This window comes from Panthera tigris, chromosome B1 (genome assembly GCF_018350195.1).
Source record: "Panthera tigris isolate Pti1 chromosome B1, P.tigris_Pti1_mat1.1, whole genome shotgun sequence".
In the NCBI taxonomy this organism is placed as follows: Eukaryota; Metazoa; Chordata; class Mammalia; order Carnivora; family Felidae; genus Panthera; species Panthera tigris.
In genome coordinates this window covers 118,851,024-118,878,633 of record NC_056663.1, presented here as the reverse complement: position 1 = coordinate 118,878,633, position 27,610 = coordinate 118,851,024, and the positions used below count along the sequence as shown (strand labels likewise).

At 44.4% G+C, this 27,610-nt stretch overlaps 2 protein-coding genes across 3 annotated transcripts in view; one reads left to right on the top strand and one right to left on the bottom strand.

The window, feature by feature from the left end:
- The window catches only part of NFKB1 (nuclear factor kappa B subunit 1), a 119,237-nt gene extending 117,268 nt beyond the window's left edge, over positions 1-1,969 (top strand). For both annotated transcript variants that reach the window (XM_007080953.3, XM_007080952.3), the window contains exon 24: positions 1,203-1,969. In XM_007080953.3, coding sequence (XP_007081015.2) covers positions 1,203-1,360 — 158 coding nt within the window. In that variant the 3' untranslated portion in view covers positions 1,361-1,969. The remainder of the gene's footprint in view (positions 1-1,202) is intronic.
- A 13,840-nt stretch (positions 1,970-15,809) lies between these two features.
- The window catches only part of MANBA (mannosidase beta), a 112,743-nt gene continuing 100,942 nt past the window's right edge, over positions 15,810-27,610 (bottom strand). Inside the window, exons 14-17 of the mRNA XM_007080983.2 lie at positions 24,969-25,113; positions 21,222-21,364; positions 20,169-20,426; positions 15,810-17,151 (exon numbers count right to left, since the gene is read on the bottom strand). Coding sequence (XP_007081045.2) covers positions 16,927-17,151; positions 20,169-20,426; positions 21,222-21,364; positions 24,969-25,113 — 771 coding nt within the window. The 3' untranslated portion in view covers positions 15,810-16,926. The remainder of the gene's footprint in view (positions 17,152-20,168; positions 20,427-21,221; positions 21,365-24,968; positions 25,114-27,610) is intronic.

Sequence of the window (27,610 nt, the reverse complement as noted above, 5' to 3'; positions counted from 1 at the left end):
CCTAAGCGGGGTTTGATCTCACCTGCTGTGGGACTCAAACTCACAAACGGTGAGATCATGACCTGAGCCAAAGTCAGATGCTTACCGACTGACTGAGCCACCCAGCACCCAGAAAATACTTATATTTTTGAAATTTTATTTGATTTCTGACTTGTAGTTATTTTTAAAATACCTTGTACTTCCTGGCACATAATAGAAACCCAATAAAGAGGGGTGCCTGGTGGCTCAGTTAAGCGTCCGACTTCAGCTCAGGTCATGATCTCACAGTTCGCGGGTTCGATCCCTGCGTTAGGCTCTGTGCTGACAGCTCAGAGCCTGGAGACTGCTTTGGATTCTGTGTCTCCCTCTCTCTCTGCTCCTCCCCCACTCATGCTCTGTCTCTCAAAAATAAATAAACATTTTTTAAAAATTTAAAAGAAACCCAGTAAAGACTGGCTCATTGGATTAACTCAACAAGTCAATTAGAAGACAATAGCCGTGTCAATGCCATTAAGGTCTTAATATTTTAATATTGGAATTGAATATACATGAAGGTATCATTTTGATTTGTGTATATTAGACTTGTGTTTCTTTGATCACTTCCTCTCTATGGGGAATAACTCAACACTGTTCAGATCTCTAAAGACACTTCTCAACAAGGAGAATTTGACCTATTGTTCAGTACAGACTCATTTTCATCATAATCACCTTATTTTCTTTGCCACCAGAATGTTTTGGACGCAACATACAGCGTTCACTAGCACGTGAGGCCCCGGAGAGATGTCTCATCTCTACCTCCTGCTTCTGTCACCCATTTATTTTGCCAGGGTTCAGCAATTTTCCCAGCTATAAAATAGGTAATATGGTGGTTGGAAAAATACACCTGATTTCTAAGAAAAAAAAGTACACTGTGAGTTAGGAGAACTCAGAAAGGATTCTGATAAACATGGTAAAAAAAGAGATGTGAAAGCATTTGACTAATTTTGATGTCTTCACAGTTTTTATATTCTCAAGGTTCTCCCTCCTCCCCTCACCGTGCACAGTAGAGACAGGCAGGCAGCGCGGGCGGGGAGGCGCGGTGACTTGGGGAACCCGATAGGCAGAAGCAGCCCAAGAGCCTTGTAGATCCAAACCCCGAGGCCGGCCAGAATGGAAGGTGTATGAGAGCTAAGACTCTGCCTTTGCCCAGCCGCACCCCAGTGAATCTGTGCTTCTTCCCCCAGACGAGGTCCGGGACGACAGCATCTGTGACAGCGGCGTGGAGACCTCCTTCCGCAAACTCAGCTTTACAGAGTCTCTGACCGGCGGCGGCTCCTTGCTGACTCTTAACAAAGTGCCCCGTGAGTACGGGCGGGAAGGACCTATAGAAGGCAAAATCTAGCCTGCTGGCAGCGCCCCGCACCATGTAAAACCAAAGCTCTGAAATTCCACCACACTGTCCAAAAGAAGGAAGGCGAAGGGCATCCAGAGGTGCTCAGAGGAAAACCAGCCTGCCTGAATCACTCGGAATTTAATTCAAGGCCTTTTGAAGGTGGCTTCCTTTCTTGGTTCTCACATGAATGTTAGTCCCGTCCACTTCCAGCTGCTCCAGCGGTCACGGCGAGCCGGGCTGGTGCCTCCTTGTGGGCGAATTAGCTTATTGAGCTTTACCGGCTGCTTTCCATGGTCACTGCTGCTGTCCCCTTGCTGCGCTCCCACTGTCTTTAAAAGGTGTCCCAGTGTCCACCTGGTGTTATTTCTGGCCGTCCACAGCACAGGCGTGCACTCAGATTAAGGATTAAGAAAAGGAATATTTTTAAATGAGAGTCACACGGTGTATAATAAAAAAGGCTTACTGCTTTTTCTAATGTGGTTATCTATGTGATTTGAAAAAAAGAACCTGTACATGTCAATATTTAAACATGGTTACAATCAGTGCTGAAAATGGTATTTTCCCCCTTTTCTGCATTTTGCTATTGTAAATATGTTTTTTAGATCAAATACTTTAAAGGAAAAAATGTTGGATTTATAAATGCTATTTTTTATTTTACTTTTATAATAAAAAGAAAAGCAAATTGATGACCTCATCTTGTTTGATCTCCAGAAATACTTTTCTGAGATGATTCCCTGTAATCACGGGATCGTTCCACAGCCTGGTTATCACATTCACATTCCCCTTCAGAGTCAAGTTTTTGACCCAGAAATGAACAACAAAAATAAATGATCAAAAGAGAAGTGTTTTAAGGTGAGATGAAAGCTCTGGGTTTGTCGAATCCTTGCTTGGCTCGTTTCATTTAGGCTGTATCGCCTCACCTTACTCCACCTCGTGCAAAATCATTCCTCCTCACACCTCGGTGCGTTCCCAGTGCCTCTGTGATGCATAAAGTACTTCAGCCGCCTACCAGAGGGCTCGGGACAGGCAGCCTTCCAGCGTGAATCTCTGCTGAACTGTTCATCACTCAGAGACTTGGAAATAAGGGAGAGGAGAAATGAAAAGCATTCGAATGAGGGGCTGTGGTGAACTCTGTGACAGGCAACCAAGAAAGCCTCTTTACCAAAGGACACGTCCACCCGGCCGCTGGGAACACACTTAGCAAAAGGCTTCCACCTGTCAGTTCCTTTGGGGGCTGCTTCAGCCTCAGAGAGCCACCTCACCCAGGTCACACTCGTTTCGCTGATGGCCTCAAGTAACACTGATTGATGCGGCGTACAAATGCTGGTCGGCCCAGGACAGTATTGAAGGGCTGTCTGTGCTCGAGCCCCTCCTCGCTGGCTGGGCTGGTGCTTGGGTCCGCGTCACAACACAGGTCTTCCCCCTGCCCAGTTACTGCCTCCTCCCCTGCCCAGCCACAGGCGTTGATCTTAGGGAACCCCCAAATAAACATCCCACTCATGAAGCTCCGTCTCAGAGCCGGCTTCCAGAGAGCCCAACCTGCACGGGGCTGGGAGCTAATGGTCTCCGCTTTTGCACAACACATGAAGTCATGCAATCTTGAAAATGACCCAATCAGATATACACAATTATCCCCAACTTACACAGAAGCAAATTGAGGCCCAAGAATTCAAGTAGGCAGTGGCTAAGCTGCTTCTGAATTTAGATCTGTCTAGTTCCAGAGCTCACGGGTTGGAGAATTATCTGAGTGTAGGATATGAAAGTAGATTAAAATAATGGAGTCCAGAAGTAGACCCCAAAATAGGAAGTTAGGATGTGATAAATTTCAAATCAATAAGGAAAAGATGGTTAATCAGTAAGTGTATGTTCCAACTGGTTAATCACTTGGAAGAAGTCAATCTGAACTCTCAGTTCCCTCCTTTCATCAAAATGATTTCCAAATATATCAAAAATTAAACCACAGAAATACTAGAAATCATGGATGAATAATCTTGAAATAGAGGCCTTTCTAAGCAAGACTTTGCCGTCTGGTGTAAAACCAGTTTGGGTTCTTCGTGTCACCGTGTGTCCCAAATAAAGAAAATATATTTTTTCAATTCTACTTCTGTTTTTCTCTTACATTGCTATTTCTCCACATGCTCCAATCCATTCTTCCAGTGTTTGAAAGTTGTACTTGAAAGTAAAAGAAAAAGTAGCTTGCTCTCCTTAATTTTCCAACAACAAGCCCATGCCTCCATTACTCCACCCGTTCCTCTCTGTGGCAGACAGTCATTCTCCACAGGCCAACACAGGTCTCCTGTCTTAAGTTGTGGATGCTGACACTCCTCCCACTAAGGGGAGGGGCCTACATTCCTTCTCTGCCAATGGAGGCCTACAATAAGGGTAGAAGTGATGCTAAGTGACTTCCGAGGTTAGGTAGGAACATGCAATGCAGCTTCTGCCCAGGCCCCCTCTTGGAACCCAGTTAGCATGCTCTGAGGGAGCCAAGTGGCCACATGGAGAAGCCACATGTAGGTGTTCAGCCAATGGCTTTCACTTGAGCTCACAGCCAGTGCCGGCACCAACCAGCAGATGCATCAGGGAAGGAAGCCTCGAGAGGATTCCCGTCGCCAGCCATTCGTCACACCCGTCTAACCTTCAAGCTGCCTTAGCCCGTGCTGCTCAAGTAGAGACAAGCTGTTCAGCGGAGCCCTGAGCAAATAGCAGGTTCACGAGTAAAATTACGGTGGATATTTTAAGTTCTCTGTGTGGAGTGTTACATTCTCCAGGTCTCTAACCTGACAGCTCCCATACCAGAGAGTCACTTTAAAGAGAAGCTGACTCCCCAGAGGAACAACTAAAAGCAACTCATGCCGAGACTAAAAATAACATTCCCCTTCTTTAATAAGAAGCCCTGTTTCTCTTCTGTTCCAGAAACTTCCTCTTTCTCCTCCCAGATCTCAGTGCTGGCCTGAGCCCCTGCATGGTGCTTGAGCAAAAAGGCTATCAACAGCCGTCTGCCTCTGAGGAAGGAGTGTCTCTCATATTGTACCAGCAGATGGGGATAAATACCAGAAGGATTGTAGGAGATCAGGTGGAAAGCTACAATGGGCTGGAAATAAACCTTTCCAGAAAGCTGGTCTCTCAGCAGGAAGCCATTTAAAAATAGCTTTCTCAGAACTTTGTGATCTTTACTCTGCAGGCACAACCTAGACTTTTGCAGGCTGGGCAGTCTCACGACCCCCCTGAGTCCTCTGCAGTAACTTTATATGATGTGGATATTCCTGGTCACTACTGAGTGCGGCCTCACAAACCAGCCGAGGGTCTTAGCAAGATGCACCTTCGCAAGACAAAGGAAAGGAAGGAGCCAGGCAAATTTATGTGCAATCCCTTTGGCAACAGGACATCTCTATGAGGTACATACCTAACCCCAATTTTACAGCGAGGGAACAGATAATCTGAATATTAACTAATTTACCCAGGATTCAAATCTAGGTCTGTCTGATCCCCGAGGTTACTCTTTAATGATGTCTAAGTCCTCTGAAGGAAAGATGTTATATTTCAAAGAGAAAGAAAAAAATCCATACAAATCTGTACAAGGAATTTTTGATCCTGTTTATGATCCTTACTGTCATTTTTTTATGTTTAAAAAAACATAAACCTGCTGCTTCATTTTTTTAATGTTTATTTGAGAGAGAGACAGAGTGCAAGTGGGGAAGGGTCAGAGAGAGAGGGAGACACAGAATCGGAAGCAGGCTCCAGGCTCTGAGCCATCAGCACAGAGCCCGACGCGGGGCTCGAACTCACGAGCTGTGAGATCATGACCTGAGCCAAAGTTGGACACTCAACCAACTGAGCCACCCAGGTACCCCTAGCCTGCTGCTTCATTTAAACACCAATCCCAGAGACTATAAATTCTTGTCCTTTGGTTGGGGAAGACACTAAAAAGGGGCTTGAAATTAAACAGATGTCATCCTCCTGTATTACGGATTCCATGATACCTATAATAGGCTACTCCATTCCCCTGGACAAATGACTAGTTCCTCAGATTGTCCAAGCTTCTTAAAACAGAGGGAGGAAGGGGCTGAAATATCATTTTTTCATTTCCATCAACTAGCTTTTCCATCTTGATCTCTCTGTTTCCAAAATGACATTTTCATTGAAATATCACAACAATCCTCCAGGAATGAAGATACGTATTCAACAAGGATTTTGTGAGCATCTGTTACGTGCCAGGCACTACAATGGGTGGCCATCATTCATTAGTGCTCATATTACTTGTTTAAAAACCTTGTGAAGTAAAAAATTTCGTTCCTGTTTTACAGATGAGTAAACTAAGGCACACATAAAATATTTAACAGCAAGATCTCCCAATTCCAGTAAGGCAGTTTAATAGCCACATTTGCAGCAGGGACAGGGGGTAGGTAGGGTGTCTCTCTTCTACTTTGTCATGAAAGGATCCTGGTTGACAGTCACTCTTCCTCCAGCCCATGGCTCCCAGGGTCTTGCTGGGGAGTGACAGTCCCAGATAGCTGGAAGGGGAAAAGAGCGTGGAGAAGTACGTGTGGGAGTTTTGAATGGAATTTTGGAGGGTTTTTTGTTTGGTGGGTTTTTTTCTTTTTAATGTTTATTTATTTATTTTTGAGAGAGAGAGATTTTTTGTTAGCAGAGGAGGGGCAGAGGGAGAGGGAGACAGAGATTCCCGAGCAGGCTCTGTACTGCCAGTTCAGAGCCCAACGTGGGGCTCAAACTCACAAACCACGAGATCATGACCTGAGCCGAAATCAAAAGTCAAAAGCTTAACTGACTGAGCCACCCAGGTGGCACTAAATGGGAGTTTTGAATAGACCAGTCTCATGGCCACGCTAAGAGCAGGGAAGCTATAGGGTGATCAACTTTTGTTCCCATTATTAGGAGTGGGTTGATTTGGGTGAACTGATCCCATGTTTGGCACAGATCAAAGTTCTTTACCTAACTGATGGAGGAGGCTGAACCTGGAAGTTCTTTCTAATTCCAATGTATATGCAAACACTCACTCACTCTGAAAGTCCCCCTGCAGTCATGATCAATGGCCATCACCAAACACAACCATTTCCCAGGATTAAAAATGAAAGACGCACTGTAAATTTCTCTTCAGGAAATTCTCACAGAGGAGCAAGGGTATCAGACCTGGTAGGACGGGGTAAAGGTACAGCCAAGTCTTAATGCTCTTGCACTGACTCGAGGAGAAGCCTGCTCTCCACCCTCTGTGGTCTGTAGTTCCTTCAATGCCACACAAGAGACTTTGGGCTTGTTGATGCCAAGATTAAGAGGCATCAAGGGGCCGTGGCCCTTGGGATCCTGCCCAAAGGAGAGGGAGGGGCAAGCAAGTTTATCCTCCTTGTGATCTTCAGAGAACGGTCAGGGCCTTCATTCCCATTTCTGCGATGAATGGAAAAGGAACAGGAGGGAGTTCTAAGTGAAATAATATTCTCTCCAGGCCACAAGAATAACAAATAAAACAGAATTCTGGAAACCTCTTCCCCTGAGGTTCCTTCTTGGGGCCCAGGAAGCAGGCTGGTGCTGAAGACGGGGAGATGAACCCTCCAGGCCCATGATGGGAGTGTATGAGGATCAGGGTAGGTCATGAATTGATGCTGGATACTAGACAACCAAGCTGCAAGGACTATGCTCTGGCAAGAAGAACTGTTGTGCTGTTCCCCCTTTCCTTTCCTAAGGCAAGAATCCCCAAGTTATTTTGTTTCAGAAATTCAAATAAAAAACTCCATGTTACGGGCTTTTTTTTTTTCTTTCGCGGGACATCCTTTCATCACTGTGTTTGAATGTAAATGTTCTCTTTTGCTGTTGAAATAAATTTCCTTTTGTAGTTTTGAAAACAAAATCAAAATACAAAAGCTGAAAACTTTCGTTTACAAAATATTTTCAAATATTTATTCTCATAACAATCTGAGAAGTAAACAGGGAGGGGTTTTAATTCCTGCCCATTTTTTTGCAACATGACAAAGCCCCCGAGGTACCTGGAGGTTCCTGGTCTAGTGGAAGCAGCGAGGTCTGGACTCGGCCTTCAGTGCTCACACGGCACTCCTCGGCCTGGCTCTGCAGCCCATCACAGAACGCGTGGCTGCTCCGAAAGGGAAGGTCACACAGACAGGGCTACGAGAGGGAAGGCGAATCTGCCCAGAGCAGGTACTGAGAGCTGGCAGAGCAGCGGGAAAGCGGCGTCCCATCGGCAGCACACGTGACATCGCCCAGCGTCCGCACTGGTCCCTGCGAGCAGCCCCCCAGGAGGGGCCACGCGCTCAGGCCGGTCTCCTACCCCCTGGCCTTCCTTCCGGTCCCTCTCCCCGCCTTTGCTTCGGGGTCCTCCACACTCTGCCCGGTTCTGCCAGTGCTTCCCCCTCTTCTTCTGCCAACAATTCACGCCAGGCGGGGCCTCCAAACTCTCCCGAGGCCCACGTGTTAATATGGAATCCCGCCCCAGGACCAGAAGTCCCAGCCCCGTCAAGCTCCACCGCCGCTGCTCCCGAAAGTCCCCGGCCTGCACCCCTCCCGCCACGCCTGAGATCACCGCCACGGGAACACGGGGACGGGACCTCTCCAGCAGGGGGCAGGGCCGCCCCGGAAATGTTCCCGCGCTCCTGGAAGCCAGTGGTCCTTAGCGGCCTTCTCCCCAGTTTTGATCTGGAAAGAGCAAAGCCGCCCTTTGGCCCTGACTTCTTACCCCCAGAGCGCCTCTTGAGTGACGATCAACATATGCACACTTACAGGAGCCAGGGACCATTTTAGATCTGAAAGGCAAAGCAACCCAGATTTAAAGTTTCAAGAAAGAATGCGTGGGCCTCGTGTCACCCACATACCCGCACTCCCTCTGCCTCACCAGGTTCCTGCCTTTCTTCAGATGACGCCTGAACTCGGGTTTCCGTCCCTCGCCACTGCTCCCACCCTTACGGCGCCTTGTAAACGCTCATCTGACTTCTCCCTCATCCTTCACCTCTTCTGGAGGCTTTGTGCCAAGTTCTCATCCACCCACAGTAATCAAATTAAGATTAAAAATCATAATCCCTCCACCCTCCCTCCCTTCCATCTTTCCTTTTTTCCTCCCTCCATCCCTTCTCTCTCTGCCTCTCTTCCTGTTTCTCTCGCCCTTTCTCCTTCCTCTTTCCCTATCTCTTTCTCACTCTCTCCCTTTCTGTCTCTTTCTTTCTCTTTCTCCCCTCTGCTTTCTCCCTCCCCCAACCCCCTCCCTTCACTTTCTTTCTTTCCTTGAAGAAAGACTTGCACATTTGGGCGGCACTGGCATTAGGGCATCCGGCATTAGGAGGCCCTGCAAACTCTTCCCCAGCCCCTCCTTCCTGCCTTATTCAGGGGAAGCCTCCTGGAAACCAGTGTGGTGGCCCACGGCTGTCCCCTGCACCGTCCCCCCTCCGCCGCCCCGCCAGCCTCATTTCCTGTGCACAGGAGGCCTCTGCTGGAAGAAGCAGAATTTTGCACAATCATGCAACAGCTGGCATGCCTCTTGCTACTCGACTTTTTTTGCTTCAATAAAAATGGAAAGAGGCCTACAAGAAGAGGGAATTAGAAACTTCTTGGGCTTTCTGCCTGAATGCTTTCCCTTCAATTCAGGTCACAGAAGCCTGGTGATTATTTTTCCTTAGTAGAGGAGAGTTAAATTGTTTTTTTTCTTTGGACAAGAACAGTGTAAGCTCCCGTAGGCCTGATCATTCCAGTTAGGGCATTTCCTGCTCACCCCTGCTAGGCGCTGTACCTGCTGCACCTTCTTCAATCTTCACAGTCTTATGAGCTAGTTATTACTATTAAGCCCATCTTAGAGATAAGGAAACAGAGGTGTGGAGCTTAAGTGATTTGTCCAAGTTCAGTCTGTGTTGGAGCCAAATTTGCATATCGGAAGTTCAATATCAGAGCATGCGCCCATAGCCACTGCACTGCATGCGGGCCTCATTTGCATACATACTCGTACACACACGCACACACACACGCACACACACGCACAAACACAATCTGGATCTTTAAAAGGCCAAATCTAGTTCGTTGTATTTGCAAGTTTGATGAGCTAAAAATCTTTTTGTTCAAGCACCAAAAATATGGATAGGGAAGCATGTCCCTCACCCACCTTGAGCTGGCTTCCCATGATAAATGAGCAGGGTTCTTCCTTCACCGCCCCCCCCCCCCCCCCCCGCCCCGTGGAGGATAAGTCGGGCCTCCACAGACTTCCCTACTAGAGACATCCAAGTACAGGGAATTGATGACCAGGAGTCCCTCAACTGGGAGAAAACCCAGACGCCCACACCACCCTCTCCAAGGCCCAGTTATGTCTGACCTCCAGGCTCATGGTCTGTATGTGTTTGAATGCTTTTAATTACAAAATAAAAATAACTGTGAGTGGATTAAGCAAATAGTGGTTTTCTTTTCTTATATCATTACAAGATCAGAGATAGATAGATCTAGATTTTAAATGGAATGTTCCCTTTTAAAAAATGCTTATGTATTTATTTTGTGTGTGTGAGAGAGAGATGGTGAGCAAGGAAGGGGCAGAGAGAGAGGAAGACAGAGAACTCCAAGCAGGCTGCACACTGCCAGTGCAGAGCCAGATGTGGTACTCGAGCTCACAAACCATGAGATCATGACTTGAGCCAAAATCAAGAGTCAGATACTTAACTGACCAAGTCACCCAGGCATCCCAGAATGTCCCTTTTTTAAGTGGTAACAAATAATTCAACTTAAAAAAAATTTTTTTTAAGTTTATCAATTTATTTTGAGAGAGAGAAGGAGAGGGGCAGAGAGAGAGAGAATCCCAAGCAGGCTCTATGCTGTCAGTGCAGAGTCCGACATGGGGCTCCATCTCACAAACCGCTAGATCAAGACGTGAGCCAAAATCAAGAGTTGAACACTTGGGGCACCTGGGTGGCTCAGCCTGTTGAGCATCTGACTTCGGCTCAGGTCATGATCTCGCAGTTGGTGAGTACAAGTCCCGAGTCGAGCCCTTTGCTTCCAGCTCAGAGCCTGGAGCCTGTTGCAGATTCTGTGTCTCCCTCTCTCTCTACCTCTCCCCAGCTTGCACTCTGTGTCTGACTCTCTCAAAAATAAATAAATGTTAAAAAAAAATTTAAAGAACTGGACACTTAATGGACTGAACCACCCAGGTGCCCCAAGTAATTCGACTTTTAAAACCACTCTTTGTGCCAACAAAATCATCTGCTGGCCAAATATGACCAGTGTGACCTCACCCTCACTTTCTACAGTTGTAACTTCAGAATGACCAAGTAGGGTGATGAGCTTAAGGCTCTGGGAAGGAATCAAGGTGCTCACCACTCCCCCTTCCAGGTCCCACTGCTGCAGCCACTCACTCTCAGCAGCTCCCCTGGCTGGTACCCAACCATCACTCAGTGCTTAGTCTTCCTTTGATGATTTAACACAGAGGAAAGGATAATCGTGATAGCTAACATTTGTTGAATAGTTATTGTGTGCTATCTGTATGTATGCATCATCTAATGAAGCCTTCACTATTATTAGTATTATTATTATCATCTTATTACTCCAGTTTTAAAGATAAAGAAACTAAGGCACAGAAAAACTCAGTAACTTAAATACAATATCGAACAGCTTATTAGTGGGGGTTCTGGAACTCAAACGTAAGTTATGTCTGATTTCAAAGCTCATACCCTTAACGGCTACATCAATTCACATGCTTTGGGTTATAAAATCAGAATACCTGACTACAACTGGATTAAGAAAAATAGGGCCTTATTTTTTGTAAGAAGACCGGAGTTAGATTACAGGGTTCACTCAACAGTTCAACATCTCTGACACTCCCTCCACTGCCCCACCATGTCAATAATGTTTCCTCAAGTTCACAAAAAGGCTGCAGCAGCTCCAAGTGTCAGGTCCTCACACAGCAGCTTCTCAACCTCACCCAACAGTAGAGTCCCTCCTCAGGTCCTCAGGTCTGTTTCTTGTCTGGCAGGAAAACCTACCCCTCCCCTCACTCTGCTGTCTCGGCAAACCCTACATTAAATGTCACCTTGTGTTTCATTCGCCAGAACTGGGCCACGTGCCTCACTTTAGACCAATCACTGGCAAAGGAGAATCCAATTAGTATAACCAATTGCAATTCAGTTTCTGAGGCAGGACACAAAGTCACCTCTATTAGCAGAGAAGAGGGGACAACAGCTGTAGGGGGGGCCCACCAATAATGTCTGCCCCACCGATTAGAAATATGTGAATTGGCTCCCAAGATCCAGTAAATTTTACAAAAGCCATAATAAGTAACAATAACAGAATAAGAACAAGAGTATTGTTCTCACGTGGATGATGAACCAGGAATGATTTACTAGTTCCTAACCAGAAATTTCCATGATCCTGACATCCCATTTCCCAGGAATTTGGGGTCGCTTAGGTGTTACTGTCATCCTTTTACAGGTGTGTACGTTGTATTATGCTCATAGCATAGTGTGCCACAAGTTGTTGCTCAATAAATCCTGTGTAAAGGCTGAGATCTGATGGAAGGGATTAAGCTGCATTATTGTTGCAAACTTTTCTTTCATGGCAGAATTCAGTAACCCATGTCTACAGATATTAAGGAGAGATAGTGATAAAACCTGACACAGTGATGCAATACCCCTATTTCTGCAAAAACCCATTCACTATTCGGCCCATATTCAAGGGCTCAAAGACATCCTGGCAGGTTAGCTCAGCCTCAGCTTAACAATCACAAGCTCAGAGCCCAGCCTAGCCAACTACCTGGTATTGTCCTTTTTCTTCCTCAGGTATTTACAGTGAAGGGTTTTGTGTTTTGTTTTTTTTTAATTTCTGGCTTCTCTTTTTATTTTTTTTAAGTTTATTTATTTATTTTGAGAGAGAGAGAGAGGGAGGGAGGGACTGACAGAAAGAGAGAGAAAGAATCCCAAGCAGGCTCCTCGCTGCCAGTACAGAACCTGATGCGGGCCTCGAACCCATGAACCATGAGATCATCACCTGAGCCTAAATCAAAAGTCGGATGCTTAACCAACAGAGCCACCCAGGCATCCCTACAGTAAGGTCTTTTAAGACTCATCTCAGTTGAAAAACTTTTTTTTCATTTGTTTATCATGAACTTTCAAAAAATTTTTCCTAAAGTGTTGAGCAAGATGGCCTTATCTAACGTTAATAGCTTCCCCATCACTGTCACAGTAACCTTATAGGACTTGCCACCAGCTGAAATAGCCTTGTCTACTTGCTTATTGTCTGTCTCCCCCTGAAACCACTTAAAAGCATGAAGTTGAACAAAAATCAAAATGGCTGCACTAATGCTTCAGCAGAGCTTGATTTTATGTAAGTGATGAATCACTAAATTTCACTCCTGAGATCACAATTACGCTATATGTTAACTTTTTTGAAAATTTATTTTAATGTTTATTCATTTTTGAGACACACAGAGACAGAGCGTGAGAGGAGGAGGGGTGGAGAGAGAGACACACACAGAATCCCAAGCGGGATCCAGGCTCTGAGCTGCCAGTACAAAGCCTGATGCAGGGCTTGAACTCACCAACAGTGAGATCATGACCTGAGCTGAAGTCGGACGCTCAAGTAACTGAGTCACCCAGGTGCCCCTACTATATGTTAACTAACTTTGATTTAAATAATAAATAAATAAATCCTAATACACTGAAAAAATAATAATAAAAAAATAAAGTAACCTTTTTCTTCTCCTCTGCAAAGCTCCCCACCTCCCTCTTAGCCTTTTGCTTTAGGAACCTGATACCACCCTGAAAACGACTAACTGGACTAAGGAGGCTGGCAGCATACAGAATTCCTGTCGAAACCGGCTGGATGCTGTATTTCCCTATAAACCCCCCAGCCCTTTCCTGGGGGTGGAGGGGCTTGCAGGTTTTGAAGGCCAGAGCCTGCTGCAACCCCCTTTGCCTGGCTATTGTTCCCCTTCATCCCAAACTCTGTGTTTGCGTTATATTTGGGCCCTGAAGCACAGAGGTTGGTTTTCGAGGACACCTGTACAATGGACAGCCCAGGAGGGCAGAAACTGGTCTGCCTTTTTTCATTGCAATCCCCCCGGGGACAAGGATAGTGCCTGATGCTCAGAGTGCTCCTCGATAAATGCTTGCTAAATGAACGAATACATTCTTAAGTCAAATAGTCCTTAGAGTCAGAACACAGATGTGTCTTAATACCGGATCTGTCTGTGACTTTTAGGGGTTTGTACAGTATCACACAGGTTCATGCCCTCTGATAAGTCAATTAGAAAACAAGAATTCCCTCATTCACTTGAGAATATTATTAAATACGTTTTCTGCACAGCCCTTTAGATTTTATGTGCTTATTGAACTGATAAGATTACATTCACCGTCAAAGCAGACTCTGGGCATGTTTTGAAATGCTTTGGATTTCATGCACAAATAATATCTACTTGTTTTTCTCCCACAATTTTTCCAAGTTGGGGAGTAAGTTTCATCTCTGAGAGCCCAAGAGACTACTCTTTCTGTCTAGGTCTCTGTCACTTTGGGAATGCGTGGGAAACACAGCTTTATTTCTCCTGCGCTCCAGTTCACTTTCATTCCAACAGAGAAAACAATCTTCCTATTTATTTTCCAAGTGACTTCCCATGGTTTGAAAACCCCTCACAATGAAAAGTCAAGTAAGAAAAAAAAAAAAAAAGAAGAGTTACAGTGAATGTGAATGAGAAAATTACCATTTTTATTGTCCTCTTCGTTCTCAGACGAGAAGATGGAATCCTGTGAACCGACCTCTCTTCATCTCACACTCTCCGGAATGTGCTTTGCATCCAGTGCAGCAGAAGGACCGGATCCTGCTCCTTCCATTCTATTAATGTTTGCATAACTACTAACAGAAAAGTCTTCTCAAACCCAGAGCCAAGAGTGAGCACATCAGACTCTAATCCAGTAAATGTGGCAAAATAAAATCTATTAAGATGGTAGAAATGACTAACCACAGTGCCACACGAGTGTGGAAGAATGTTTCCAGTGTTACCGTTCTCCTACAGAAATGATGTGTATGTAGCATATTTCTCTCCTTTCAACAGTTGTCAGCTTATATTTCTGTCTGTTCATTAATTTATTCTTCCTTTACAAATTCATTCTGTTCTGATGTCTGTTTCCCCTCTTAAAAATACATCTGGAAGACATCTGCCTTTATTTGCTTCAGTTTTACTCTTGCCTCATGTATTAATTGGGTAAAAATGATTATGATGTTAAAAAAAAGTAAAGTGCAGCCACCATTTATTCAGCATTTATTTTGCTCCTGTTGTTTAGTCCACAGAACTACCTTTGAAGGTTAGAGATTATCTGCATTTTACAGATGAGCTAAAGAGCAGGTCAAGTGGTAACCCCAGGTTATACAACCATTAGGCCTCAGAACCTGGGGTTTGCAACCCATGTCAGTGTGGTTGGAAACCCTGCCTTCTCTCACATCCCAGGATGGTGCTTCCATTTACAGAGCCCTCATTACTTGCCAGCACTGGGCCTCGCCCTCCAACTAAATTTAAAACTTATTCTTCAAAACAAAGGTACAGGGTGAATGTAATTATTCCCATCTCACCACGAGAACACTGAACACAGAAGTTAAGTAACTTGATTGAGTGAGTAAGGGCAGAATTGTGATGTAAATTATGGCTCATGCATTTCAAAGCCTACCTCACAGAGCACCCGGCCCAGAAAATTCTTTAGTTTGATACGGAAGAGTGTCCCTGTCCTTCAGCAACTGTTTGATAAAACAGAATTTCAACAGTGACAAGAAAATTATATATTTATCAAGTAAGAAGTTTCTGAGTTGCATCCCCAAATCCCAGGCCTTCATAAGACTTTTATATATATATATATATATATATATATATTGAAATAACACATAAAATGAGGAGACTCCTCGATATTGAAGGAGAGGCCAGGTTGTCTGCATTTATTTTCTTCTTAGTCACTGAACTGTGGCCTAAATCTTCTCACATCTTAAAACCAATCTATTATCTAATTAGTCTTCATTTTATTATTTTTATTTTTTTAATTTAATTTTTTTTAATGTTTATTTATTTTTGAGAGAGAGAGGCAGAGCGCGAGTGGGGGAGAAGCAGAGAGAGGGAGACACAGAATCTGAAGCAGGCTCCCAACTCCGAGCTGTCAGTGCAGAGCCTGACACGGGGCTCGAACTCCTGTGCCAAGCCGTGAGATCATGACCTGAGCCCAAGTCAGTGGCAAAACCGACTAAGCCACCCAGGCACCCCTAATTCGTCTTGATTTTAAAGCCAGACTTTCACCGCCAGTCCATTCCATAACCAATTACATGATTCTTCCCAGGGAAAACCCTTCAAACATCTTAATTTAGATTCTTTAAACTCTCCCAGTTTATCAAGTAGAATAAAAAGTTGCTGAGAGCTAAAGGGAAATCCATGCCCAGCACAATACTGGGCACAAATGAATGTTTATGGAATGATTAAATAAGCCACAGATGAAATATCATGTTGTCAGTGCAATTTACGTAACTTTTAATTTTTGATGTAGTTTCAAACTTATGGAAAGGTTGCAAAAGCAGTCTAAAAGAATTCCTACACACCTCATCTATTAACATTTTGACCCATTTGTTTCATTATCGATATAATTTATAAACATGATCGTGTATAATAAAACAAATTTACAGCAATTTACAATTAATCAATATTAATATAAAATGATTGAAACCGAAGCTAAAAGAAACACCACTTTGTTGCCAGGGTCAACAAATATAAATCTAACTCACAGCCTTTGAATTGGAAAGTTCATTGGATTTAGCCACATCTACAACCCATACATAATTATGTATGGGTTGACATACATATGACACGCAGGTGACAGCATATGACACGCAGAAGTTTCCAGAGTGACCACAGTGATGTCCATTTCAATGTGAGCTTATTTTTCAAAGGAGAACCACTCTAAATGGCCTTTGAAAAAAAGAAGCTGTTATTGTCAAAACAATATTTTATAACAAAACCCACAAAGGAAAAAAGAACCCTAACCAAAAAAGTAATCAAATGGAGACAGCCAACACCCCAAACTTTCCAGCAACAAAAACAACAACGTGGCTACTACCCAGAAATCTCTCTCTGTTGTGACAGTTGAACCTCCATTTCCTCAGGGAATAATAACAAAGCAGCTTCACTGTGATTATTCATTATTTTTCAAAGCTAACTAGGAGAGGCCTACGTGACCTCACAACCTTCCACAGATACCGCAATGGTCATGTTCCTGCGATTCCCTGAGAGGACTTTATGTGTGGACTTCCTCTCCCGGGTAGGAGGAGGTGGCTGGGTTATAACTGGGTCATAACTGGGTCATGGCTTTGCTAAAGCTGTGGGGGCAGGGATAAAACTACGGTCCTGGCACAGAGGAACACCGATGCACAGCCTTGCTGGAGGATATCACCTGAGTAAACAACCTTTCCCGAAAGAATGCTCGGTACAAAGTCTTCACAGAGCGATGAATCAGATGTGTGGCCGCAAGCAGACACATTTCTCAGCCTCTTCAACTTGTCTTCCGCTTCGGCCGGTGCCTTCGAAATGCTTTATTCCAGAGTTCGCTGAAAATACAACCTGTAACCCCTCAGTAAGTGTCAGTCAGGGAAGTCACGTGAAAAGATTGCTCCAATTCACTCTTGCTGGTGTGTTTCCAAGGGTAAAATAATATAGTCCGTGTCTTTTCAGTCATGAGGAAACCATTGTCACTGAATCTCCCGGGGATGCTTCCTACATCTAACCAAACAAAGGGAGCGACAGCCGAGGTTTCCAGATCAAACACAAATGTGTCACCTTGCTGGGAGATGTTGGCCTGAAAGAAAAAGATAAATTAAGTGAACGATGAGGGGAGATCTATCTATTCTACACACAATACCTATCGGAACATTTCTGTGGCCCATCAAGGAGCACATTCGCTACAACTTTGGTCCTGCAGTTGCCAAAGTCTTATATTCCATGCACTGTGTCAGATACTAAGAAAAAAAACACGGAAAATTTATTTAAGGCTGTGGGAAATTACCAAATTGTAATCTCAAGCCAAGTGTAGAAACATGCAGTCTCTAATTATTAAGGAGAGTGGTTCACAAGAAGCTCAAAAGGATTGTGTCCTTCACAGTTTTTCTCAGGGGATCAAGGGAGGAACATTTTTGCATAAGGGCTGGGAATGAAATGACTTTCTCAGGATATATGCGGCGCTGGCTGCAGAGCACAACCATGAAGCTTGTCTTCTAAAAAGATCCAGCAATCTAGACAGCCGCCTGCCAGGCACTTACAAAAGCTCTACCGTTGGAGCTTTCTCTCTTTCATTGCATGGTCCCATAAAGTCACATCATTAGCACTTTTAACATGTGTGAATCCCACACAATATCAGCAAAGGACAGTGCAGTTTCAGTCCTGCCATGAACTAGCCAATTAGCACATGCCAAAGTGAGGCCAGGATGGGCTGTGCCCCGAGGATAGGGGTTTGTGAGGTTCTCAGTGTGAGCCTGCAGCTGAGTGTGATCTGGTATTTAAAGCTGTGCATTTGACATGAAACATGACTCCTCAACATGCACACATGCCACACGGTAGGGCTGACGTTACATATTATATGTGGCATGAAGAATTTCAGGGCACTGTTTTTACTATATATCATTTTGGCCTTACGTATCATGCAGGGTCCTGAGTTATAAACAAGAAACCGTACTTTGGAGAAAACAGAAAAGAAACTTAAGATGTTTTAGGTATCTCTCGGAGGGTCAGAGATTCAGGACTGAAGCAAGAGGTTACATTCCCAAATCATGCCGCCCAGCTGTTCGGTGAAGACCCTAAAGCAGTCAGTCCCAGGCATGCAATTCACACGGCTGGCCCCACATCCGGCCCACACAGCTGCCAGGAGGCCCCGGCTACTGCTGCTCCAAAGCCAAAGCCAGAAGCCACACTGGTGCCTGCTCCCTCGTATTGCCTTCTTCCAATCAGAAGTCGCATCTCAATCTCACTGCCGAGTCCAGGTTGGAGCTTGTACCCTGGCTTCAGGGAGCCATGGAAAACAATTTCCCAGCATCCTATTGGGGATAGCGCACCCAAGCGTCTGGCCTATATTAAGCGGGCAGCAAATGTTAGCTATGGTTACTATTATTACATCCCTTTAGGAAGGGCAGGTCTCATTGAAATCCCAATGAGGTAGGACAAAGGAACAAGTCCCACTTTTCTCTCACACCCACTTGTCCCAGGCTCATGAAGGCCTGGCTTAGGAAAGAGAAAGAGATTTCAAAATCCTAAGTCTAGAGATTGCAAATTTATCTGCTACATATTTTTTGGTTTTGTTCATTTTTTTTTTCTGGAAAGAAACTACATCAATGTATATAATTCCCTTCATAGCTGTTCCACATCAGTTATTATAGATAATGCATTTCGTTATGTGAATATTTCGCTATTAAGAAAGATATGTTTTCAGTTCAAAGACTGAGTTTTTATATGATTAAGTAAATGCGTGATGCCTGGGTGGCTCAGTCAAGCGGCTCAGTCATTTCTCCGAAATGAAACCACTCTTCATTTCGGCTCAGGTCGTGATCTCATGGTCATGAGATCAAGCCCCACGTTGGGCTCCACACTGAGTGTGGAGCCTGCTAAGATTCCCCCCCCCCCCCCCCCGGCCCCTACCATGCTCATGCAATTTCTCGCTCTCTCTTTTAAAAAAAAAAAAAAAGTCTTAAGTAAACGCAATAAAAACCCTCTCACTAAAGCATTCTCAATTAAGTAAAGGTGTAAAACAAGCTTAAACTTCACTAAAATTAGAGAATAAAACTTTCTTGAAGAATACATTTAATCACGGTGTGTGGGGGAAAGGGTAGGAAAGGTTTTAAATCAACTATACAGATTCCAAGGTCTCCAGCTGCACAATTTTTATAACAACACATCCTGGTCATCCCATTTTTTTCTTGGCAATTATAGATTTGGTGATTGAGCTACTTTGAAGCAGTAAATCAAAGAGAGTAGAGGGAATTTCTTTTTTCTATTTTCGAGAGGGGGGAGGGGCAAACGGAGAGAGAATCTTAGGTAGGTCGATGTTGGGCTTGATCCCATGAACCATGAGATTATGACCTGAGCCAAAATCAAGAGTCTGATGTTCAACCAAATGAGCTACCCAGATGCCCCTGAGGAATGTTTTTAAAAATTGATTGACTCGGGGCGCCTGCGTGGCTCAGTCGGTTAAGTGTCCAACTTCAGCTCAGGTCATGATCTCAGGGCTCGTGGGTTCGAGCCCTGCGTCGGGCTCCGTGCTGACAGCTTGAAGCCTGCTTTGGATTCTGTGTCTCCTGCTCTCTCTGCCCCTCCCCTGCTCACGCTCTGTCTCTGTGTCTCAAAACTAAACATTAAAAAACATGCAGAGACTCTACTTAAACACTCAAAATCAGCATGCTTCTCCTGGGGCTTCCTGGCTGCAGCATGTTACTCCTCCCCTCTACACAGGTTTGCTCCAGTGTCAATGCAGCACTTCATACTTCAAGAATGAGGCAGCAGAGCCCCGGGGACAGAGCCTGGAATGCAGTCAGTGCAGGAGCCATCAGCGGTGATGACTCCCACTGCTGCTTCCTGCTCTCTGCTCCAGCCCCCCTCCGGAGGGGCCAAGGGATAGCAGGACGGCAGGAACCCTAAACTTTGACAAACACTGAGTTCGAAAAAAAGTCATTTGGTCTTTGCTTCTAGTGGAAAGAGGCTGACTTTTCCCAGGTCCCAGGTAAACTCAGCACCCAGGAGAAGTTTTGCAAAATGCAGGATGCAGCATGCTTGCCCCCAAAGCAGGGCAGGTCTGCAAGGCCACCGTGACCCCAGGCCACTGGTACTTACGGTGATGTGTGCCTTCTGGAGCCCCACGGTCTCATTCAGCGAAGACAGGAAGTGATGGTTGGTTGGGCTCACAAGTTGGTTGTCCGTTGAAAGGTAAAAGGAAACCACACAGCTTTGCCGGGTACAGTTCCCACAACGCCCCAACAATGCAGGCACCTGCTCCTTGTATAGGAGAACGGCCTTCCCTGCTTCCATGACAAAACGCTCGGTCTCAGAGGAGCACAAGGGCTCCAGGGAACTCCACGTGTGGACTCTCACCTAGGGAGACACAAGACAGAGCAAAACCAAACATTCTTGGTTACTTGGTTACTATTGTGTTTTTTGTTTTTGTTTTTGTTTTGTTTTTTTTTTTAGAGAACACCAGTAATAATAGATGCAAGTCAGAACAGCAGAACTGGTTAAGAGCCTATGAACCCTGGGTTGAACAGGGTTCGACCAGTCCTACTATGTAGTACCATGTAACTGAGCAAGTGACTCGACTTCTCGAAGGCTCTGTTTCTCCACATGTAAAATGAGAATAATAACAGCACTGGCTTCACAGGCGGTTGTAAGAATTAAACAAAGTAATCCATGGAACACACACGACCTGGTGTATTATTGTTATTCTATAACCGTCACCTATTCACAGTGTCCTCCAAATTGCAGCCTCCCAGGACTGCTTTGAGGTTCTTTTTTTTTTTTTTTAATTTTTTTGTTTTTAGAAATTTTTTTAACGTTTATTTATTTTTGAGAGACAGAGACAGAGTACGAGTAGGGGAGGAGCAGAGAGAGAGGGAGACACAGAATCAGAAGCAGGCTCCAGGCTCTGAGCCATCAGCACAGAGCCTGACACGGGGCTCGAACTCACGAACTGCGAGATCATGACCCGAGCTGAAGTCAGATGCTTAACCAACTGAGCCACCCAGGTGCCCCAGGGTTTCTTTGAGGTTCTACCCTCTCTTTTTGCCTAGCATTGTTTTCTCTTTTCTTTTTCCTGCAAGAACTATAACCAAATCATTCAAGAAATAATCAAAAACTCTCCATCTTAAAGAGAAAAAAAACCAAGCAACTTACAGTGAGTGTCGCTTTACAGTCAGAGTGAAGGTCTGACACACCATAGATGAAAAACGCATCTTGATCCTCAAATCCCACTGGCAACAGTGGAGCGAAGAAATGTCGAGCAAAGTAATGAAGCATTTTCCACTTTCCTCCATATTCTAAAAATAGTAAAGTTAAGACATGGCCAGGGTGAGACAGTCAGGGTTATCCTGCCCGTGGTCCAGCTGTGCCTGACTTGTCAGGATTCCAGGGACTGGGCACAGGAGGGAGAGTCCACAGGGGCAGGAACGCACATTTGTTGAGGGCTCAGAACATTCTGGACATTACCTCATGGCATTCTTACATCTTTAACATCTTTAACATCTACCTTACAAATGAGGAAACGGAGGCTCAAGCCATTAAATCAAACATGCCACAGGCAGTACTTTGAGCCCAGACCTGACTCCTAGGTAGCACTTTCTCATACATAATTCTGCTTCCAGGAGCTCAGTGTACCAAAGGTCCTTTTTACTACATACACATGAAGAAGGAAATCAGTAGGGCGGTAATAAAAATGTTACATATATTAGTAATCGTAAGAAAATGTTACAATTGTATCAAATATTATAAATATTCATTTATAAGAGTTATGGAGAACGCAGTCAATAATATTGTAATAACTTTATATGGTGACAGATCGTAACTACACTTAATCATGGTGGGCACTTTGTAATGTACACAAATGTCGAATCACTACACAGCACACCTGAAAAAAGCATAGAACACTGAAAGAAATTTAAAAAGTAACAGAAAGAGTTATTTAAAACTCACAGTCTCCTTTTCCCATACACACAAAATCCTCTGAGTGAAATAAAACCACCATTATCACAAATACCTCTGGCAAATGTAGACTGGAGAACACACAGATGACAATTCATGGCAGTTGCTCAGATACAATTAGAAGCTTTTGAGAATCTATTATTTCTGTGCCCTGTTGGCATGTGTGGTGTGCTTAATCCACAAACTAAAATATATGTTCAACATGCCTCTATTTCAGAAAGAAGATCTTTCCCCACAAAGCACTGAACTTCTGAACAACTTCAAGAGAGATGGCAGGAAGGGAAGCAGGGAGGAGGGGTGAGGGGGTGGGGTGTGGGGGGGGGAGATGTCATGTCCAGAATTCACAGTGCACGCTGCTGACATGTAGGAATGTGGTTTGAAGTTCAAATAGAAAGAATTTCTTCCAATTTTGCAAATTTCAACTCTCAGCCCTTCAGTCACAACTCATAATAGTTCCCCTTAAAAACAACAAACAGGGAGGGGTGGACAGGCCTTTCCTATTAGATCTATAAAATGAACTAGAACTTACACAATTGACCTTGAATAATATGGGGGTTAATATGCACCAAACCCTGTGCAGTCAGAAATCTGTGTGTAATTTTGACTCCCCCAAAATTTAACTACTAATAGCTTACTATTGACCAGAAGCCTTACCAATAACATAAACTCAATTAACCATATTTTGTGTGTTGTATATATTATATTCTGTGTTCTTACTATAAAGCAAGCTAGGGAAAAGAAAATATTAAGAAAGTCATAAGGAAGACAAAATACATTCATAGTACTGTACTGTATTTACCAAAAAAATCCTAATATTACTGGACCCACACAGTTCAACCCCATGTTGTTCAAGGGTCAACTGTATTTGGAAAGCTTTCTCATAAATGGAAGATGGCTCAGACCTGAGGTGACTTGCACACTCTCACATGTGGTATCCATTACAGGGGAGACCTCACGTGCACAGTTCTAACTTCATGGTCACACGCAGAATACAGGAGAACAGCAATGGAAACAAAAGGTCTCACTAGGACACACACTAGTTGCTAATCAGTGACAAAGTATGGATACCAATATAATATCCTACATAATCAGCTAAAAATGCTATGTGATTTCTGGCTTTTCCATTAGCTCTGTAACTGTCCAAGTTGATGAGCCAAGCAAAATAAAATGTCCAGGTGGATTTCTGTATTTGCAAAATTGTAACTAAAAATGAGGCTTATTTTTTAAAAGGAAATATATAAGAATCTTTCGGTTCCAAGCAGCTATGATACCTTTGAGGTATCAGTATTTCAGGTGATAAGAGGTGACACATACTTTTCCCTACCCCACCTGCACACCAGATTTATTGAGCCATTGAAGCAGAATTAAACAGAGGCTATGAGGCTGCCCAGAGCAAGAACACACACAGCATAACCTGTCACACCTTCTCCCAGGCTCTTGCTTTCGGTAACGGGTAGAAGAAGATGGTGAGCCTCTCCATGGAGGCAGCATCCTGCAAGAGTTTAGAAAACAAATTCTTGCTCTGCCATCATACACCTGTACTTGGGTTTAGTCACCCTTTCTAAAGAACTCATTCAGGGGCACCTGGGTGGCTCAGTCGGTTAAGCAGCCGACTTCGGCTCAGGTCATGATCTCGCGGTCCGTGAGTTCGAGCCCCGCGTCGGGCTCTGTGCTGACAGCTCAGAGCGTGGAGCCTGTTTCAGATTCTGTGTCTCCCTCTCTCTGACCCTCCCCTGTTCATGCTCTGTCTCTCCCTGTCTCAAAAATAAATAAAACGTTAAAAAAAATTTTTTTTTTTTTTAAATAAAGAACTCATTCAAAGAATCTGCATGCAGTCATTTAAGGGAAGAGTTACAAAGACTGGACTCTTCCAGTTCTTGAACTAAACTCTGCTCCAGGAGTCCACAAGCTCAGCCACATACAGAAGGCAGGGTCAGGGTCTAAGTGTCTCTGAACAGTATCTCTTTGTCCAGCTTTAAGCGTCCCAGAAAGGCTACTCCCCCCGCGTCTACCCCTGATTCTCATTCAATACTCTTTTATCTGGTTGGTGTTGATAAAGACTTTGGTCAGAGAAACTGGATCAAAACTCCAATTTCCTGCAAGAGGTGATTCAGCACTAATCAAAGCATGCAGGCAATGGACTCCTTTGGATTTACTTCCACAGCTAATTTAAGAGCCTCCCCCAGCAAAGTGGCTTTTTTACTTTATGGCCTTGCCTCATTTTTGACCCAAAACATTTGTTTATATTTCTGACTGAACTTTGCTTCAAACCACCTCTAGTGAACGCCAAAGAATCATTATTACTCCATACTTTTAAAAATGTATCAAAACAGAATAATTCAACTGCAGGCACCATGCCAGTCTTATGTGTTGCCAACTAAACGGGTTCAACTGATAACTCTTCCTACTTGGATTTCTGACTCTACTACCTTTCTCCTAGAGATAAATAAGGCAAAAATAAGACCTTAGAAGTCTTAAGTGGTGGTGGGGGGGGGGGGTGCTTAAAGGGGAATCTAGGAAAAGGATATTCTAACACTTACTTGGGTCAGCCTTCCACATGGTTGAATTCATCTAAATAATTTAGAAGAAAAGATGCTTAAGTAAATACTTCTTTTGCTTGGAAAGTCCTCGTAATTAAATTCAAATTTTTAAGCAATAATGATGAGACACATGGCTGAGATCTTCATGCATGAATCTATCCCCTGGATTAGCTCTCTTTTGTGACTTTGCACAGCCCAGAACTCAAATCGGGCTGCCTCTGAGGCTCCCCCCGAAAGACTAGGAAGGGGGGCGGGTTGGTTCATAGGCTACTGGGGAACCTCCCCTCCCCTGCGAAGGGGTTCTACTTGGGTTAATTTGACCCCTCAGGCCCTGTGCTTTCTCAGTGCCTCTCCACACAGGTATTGCTTTCTCTCGCATGCACAAAGATGCTGAAACACTTACCTAGGGAAGCCCAGGAGGGAGCCTGCCAGATATCATTCAGCTGCCAATAAAGTGCGCCCATGGTGTGCCCTTTTCCATCCGCTATCTCGCTGCGACTGCGGCGGTAGAATTCAGTCTCTATTTTGACACACTGAGCCTGCATCACCTGATTCAGGGGAGAGCATTGAAGCACGAGTGTTATTGTTCGATGTGAGTGTTTAGGTCTGAGAAAACAGCAGGCTTGAGGGTGTTTTTTAAAGTTGTGTGTAAGCGTTTTATTTTATTTTTTGAGAGACAGAGAGAGACAGAGCACGAGCAGGGGAGGAGCAGAGAGAGGGAGACACAGAATCCGAAGCAGGCTCCAGGCTCCCAGCTGTCAGCACAGAACCTGACGTGGGGCTCAAACCCACGAACCACGAGATCATGAGCTGAGATGAAGTCAGACGTTTAACCAACTGAGACACCTAGGCACCCCTTCCCTCTCTCTCTTTCTGCCTCTCCCCGCTCCTCTGCCACTGCCCCTCTCTGCCCCTCCCCTGCTCGCTCGCTCTCTCTCTCTCTCTCTCTCAAAAATAAATAAACATTTGAGAAAAAGGAGAAGACAAAAAGAGAGAGGACAGAACCTAGCAGCCAAAGAGGATGCATATAGTGAGGGGAAAATGCACAGGCCCAGAATGAAAGGCCAGGGTGGCCAGAGAGCAAAAAGCCCAGAGCATGGGGCGCCTGGGTGGCTCGGTCGGTTAAGCGTCCGACTTCAGCTCAGGTCATGATCTCACGGTCCGTGAGTTCAAGCCCCGCGTCGGGCTCTGTGCTGACAGCTCAGAGCCTGGAGCCTGTTTCCGATTCTGTGTCTCCCTCTCTCTCTGACCCTCCCCTGTTCATGCTCTGTCTCTCTCTGTCTCAAAAATAAATAAATGTTAAAAAAAAAAAAATCAAAAAGCCTGGAGCAATGGAAGAGAGGCCAGTGAGATTCCAGGATCAGACCTGGGAACGTTTTGGTGTGTGCCCTAGAGGCAACTGGAAGTCACGGAAAGCCTGTATGCTGACAGGTGAAGTGACCAGATTTGCATGCCCACAAGAAGACACTACTGACTGAAAGAAGAACGGACTGCAGGGGCTAGGAGTGGGAGACCATTCAATGTGGGACTGGACTCTTTCCTAGGATCCACATTTATAAAGTAGGAAAGAAGTAAAATAGGAAAGAGGTTAAATAGGAAACAGGAAAGATAAATAAGAAAGAAGTAAAAACAGAATTCTGAAGTGGGAACAAAATATCAGTGTATAACCAGAGTAGGAAATTATCTCTTTCCGGCAAAAAAGAAAACTTCTAGGACAAAGCCATAACCTATAAAATAGTCATGCTTGTGCTTAACTGGATCTAATTCAGAGGACACCTAGATATTTTACTCATAGCCTTGGTAGAGGTGATTTGGATTTTCTTTTTCTCCATGGTGAATTTAAGCTTCTTTTCAGGGGGAAAAAAAATCTCAGGGGCATCCAATTATTTACATTGCTCCAAATTCTTTTCCAATCTTTGTTAACACATGTGGTAACATATACATTTGTAACTTAGTGTAACTTAGTTTTCACATGTGTACATTTCCATGCCCCGCACTGGCTAGCATCGCTGTGCTTTAAATGGCTATACAGTTTTACCACTGTGTGATTAATCATTCCTCAATTATTAGGCATTTGAATGGTTTCCAGTTTTGTTTCTTTAAATGCAGGAGCTAAGAACATTTTACGTTCTTGTGTTCTTTATGCAACAAATGTTGGACTCCTTACTGCATATTGGTATATAAGATTCCAGTCAAGAGGTTGCTATAAATTGGTGGCCCCCAAGCTGACCTTTGCCCCACACAGATTTTAATTGGCCCAGAGGCAGGGGTTCTTGTTTTGTTTTGTTTTGTTTTGTTTTGTTTTGAAGCAGGTGTTTTTTGTTTCTTATTTGGATGTTATTTAATGTCTTAAGTCAGGGTTTATATGTTCCATTTTGCCACAATTCCCAATAGCCATACTCCCATGCATTTAAAATACCTGCCTGATGGGGTGCCTGGGTGGCTCAGTCGGTTAAGCGGCCGACTTCGGCCCAGGTCACCATCTCGCGGTCCGTGAGTTCGAGCCCCGCGTCGGGCTCTGTGCTGACAGCTCAGAGCCTGGAGCCTGTTTCAGATTCTGTGTCTCCCTCTCTCTCTGCCCCTCCCCCATTCATGCTCTGTCTCTCTCTGTCTCAAAAATAAATAAACGTTAAAAAAAAAATTTTTTTTAAATAAAAAAAATAATAAAATACCTGCCTGGTCCCCCCAAACATCTGAATTTCCAGTCTCTATTTCAATTTTCAGAACTATACTTGCAAGATATATTTATTTTGGTCTATCTATTCTAACAATTTCCTCGCTGTAGTTTATCTTTTCTGGTTTAACAGGTAAATATTTACAGTCTTTGAGAATTTTTAAACTTAAAAACTTTGTTTACAAGCATGCAGGATTGCCTACCCCTTAGGGCTAGCAACGAAAGGCAAATGGCACTAGGCAAGCCCTAACTAGTGGCCTGTCACATCTGAACTTGGTGTGAAGGAGGATAATCGAGACTCTAGTGCTCCGGCTCTGGCACAGTGCAGTGGACACCACAGACAGACGGTTTCACGCCAGTATCGTGGATCT